Source organism: Centruroides sculpturatus, unplaced genomic scaffold (genome assembly GCF_000671375.1).
Source record: "Centruroides sculpturatus isolate CEXI.00-Female unplaced genomic scaffold, Cexi_2.0 scaffold245, whole genome shotgun sequence".
Lineage (NCBI taxonomy): Eukaryota > Metazoa > Arthropoda > Arachnida > Scorpiones > Buthidae > Centruroides > Centruroides sculpturatus.
The window spans coordinates 123,548-125,207 of NW_019384465.1; the positions used below are offsets into that span (position 1 = coordinate 123,548).

General features: G+C 25.9%; 1 protein-coding gene across 4 annotated transcripts in view; it reads left to right on the forward strand.

Annotated features, from left to right (window-relative positions):
• Positions 1-1,660, forward strand: part of LOC111621010 (low-density lipoprotein receptor-related protein 4-like) — a 121,620-nt gene that overhangs the window by 100,006 nt on the left and 19,954 nt on the right. For all 4 annotated transcript variants that reach the window (XM_023363044.1, XM_023363046.1, XM_023363045.1 and 1 more), the window contains one exon: positions 666-782. In XM_023363044.1, coding sequence (XP_023218812.1) covers positions 666-782 — 117 coding nt within the window. The remainder of the gene's footprint in view (positions 1-665; positions 783-1,660) is intronic.

Genomic DNA, 1,660 nt, shown 5'->3' on the forward strand with positions numbered 1-1,660 from the left:
TCGGATAACTTATTTTTCGGATAACGAATCATGTACGAAAAAATATATTAATTTATCCCATGTTGAAATTTCTCTCCGTTGCGTGTCGCTTCGCGTTGAATTTTCGTTGATGTTAAGCCTAACGAAGACTATTGTATCGTTAAAAATTATTTTTTTATTTTGTACAAACAAAATAAATATATTGAAAAATATAAAAACAATAAAAAATTATACTTCAGAAGTTAATTTAGTATCAAAAACGTAAAACATTTGAGTAGCCGAAGACATAGCCAAAGATTGCAGCGCCACAGCACTGGCGAAAATTTAAATCTGCCGACTGGAATTCTTTCTGATGATTGACGTTTCGGATGATTGACTTTCGGATAATCGACGCTCTACTGTATCTAAATTTCTGCAAATATTAATGATAAATAAATACATATAATAAACAGAAATCTTAATAATAAAAGCGTAAAAAAATTAAAACGTGATGAACCCTTTTAAATCGAAATATTAACAGTATTAAAATGTACGCTTTGTTAAATAGCATTCGTGTTTTTCCTCGTTAATGGTGGAATTAAATGTAATTTAAATTGGAATTTTCTTTTTCTTTTTTTCTACAATTTCGACAACAAGAAATAAATTCGAGTAGTTTATTTAATTAATTATAATTAACTTTTTTCTAGCGCCTAGAGAATGTACAACTAAACAGTTTCATTGTAAATCAGAAACTTGTGTCCCTGATGGATGGAGATGCGACGGAGACATCGATTGCTCCGATCAAAGCGATGAAGAAAACTGTGGTTTGGCAAATTTATTAAATTATTCTCAAGAATAAATATATATGATTTATAAAGTAATAATTCTATCGCATAATTCTAACACATTTAAATTCCTCTCCTTCAAGATTTCTAAACATTAAAATGGATATTGGTGACTTGTAACTTATTATTACGTTGAGACAAAAATAGAATAACGATACTTTTATTACTTTAAAACTCTCTAACAATTGATTTTTCAATACAATTAAAACTTGCAAATTAAACTATTTTTATCTCATTTAAATATTTAGTTAAATTATGTTTTCACAAACGTTAAATTACAATTTAACTAGCAAAACAATTTGATTATCCAGTAAATTATTGCTCAGTAAATCAAATACTCGAGTTTATTTGTAAATTTTGTATCTCTAAACTTTACATTTTTATCAAAAAATTGCTAAAATTGGTGACAAGTGCTTAATTCGTGGCTAAATATTACAAGAATTGGGAGAATTTTAACGTTTTTTATCGATGATTTTACTGGAATTTCACTAAAAATAAATTGTCCTGAGCATAAATCTTTAAAAGGTGGCATTTTTTAATGATTCGAATGAAATTAATTCAGTGAATCATTGAAATTAATTTGGTTTATTCGGACGTATAATCAGCGAATTCCAATCATACTAAGAATTCTTTGAATTAAATGGATAATGCACAGTTACTTTCTATAATTTACTTCTCCTTTAAACAAATATATTATTTAAAAATATTAACTTATCAGCATATTTTATGCAAAAGTTGTGTTATTATAGATATATATATACTAAAAAAAATTATTTTTAAATTTACAAATCATTACTGGAATTTTATGAATAAATTCTATATAAGTTTAATGTCGTATAAGCGTAGTTGAATTATCA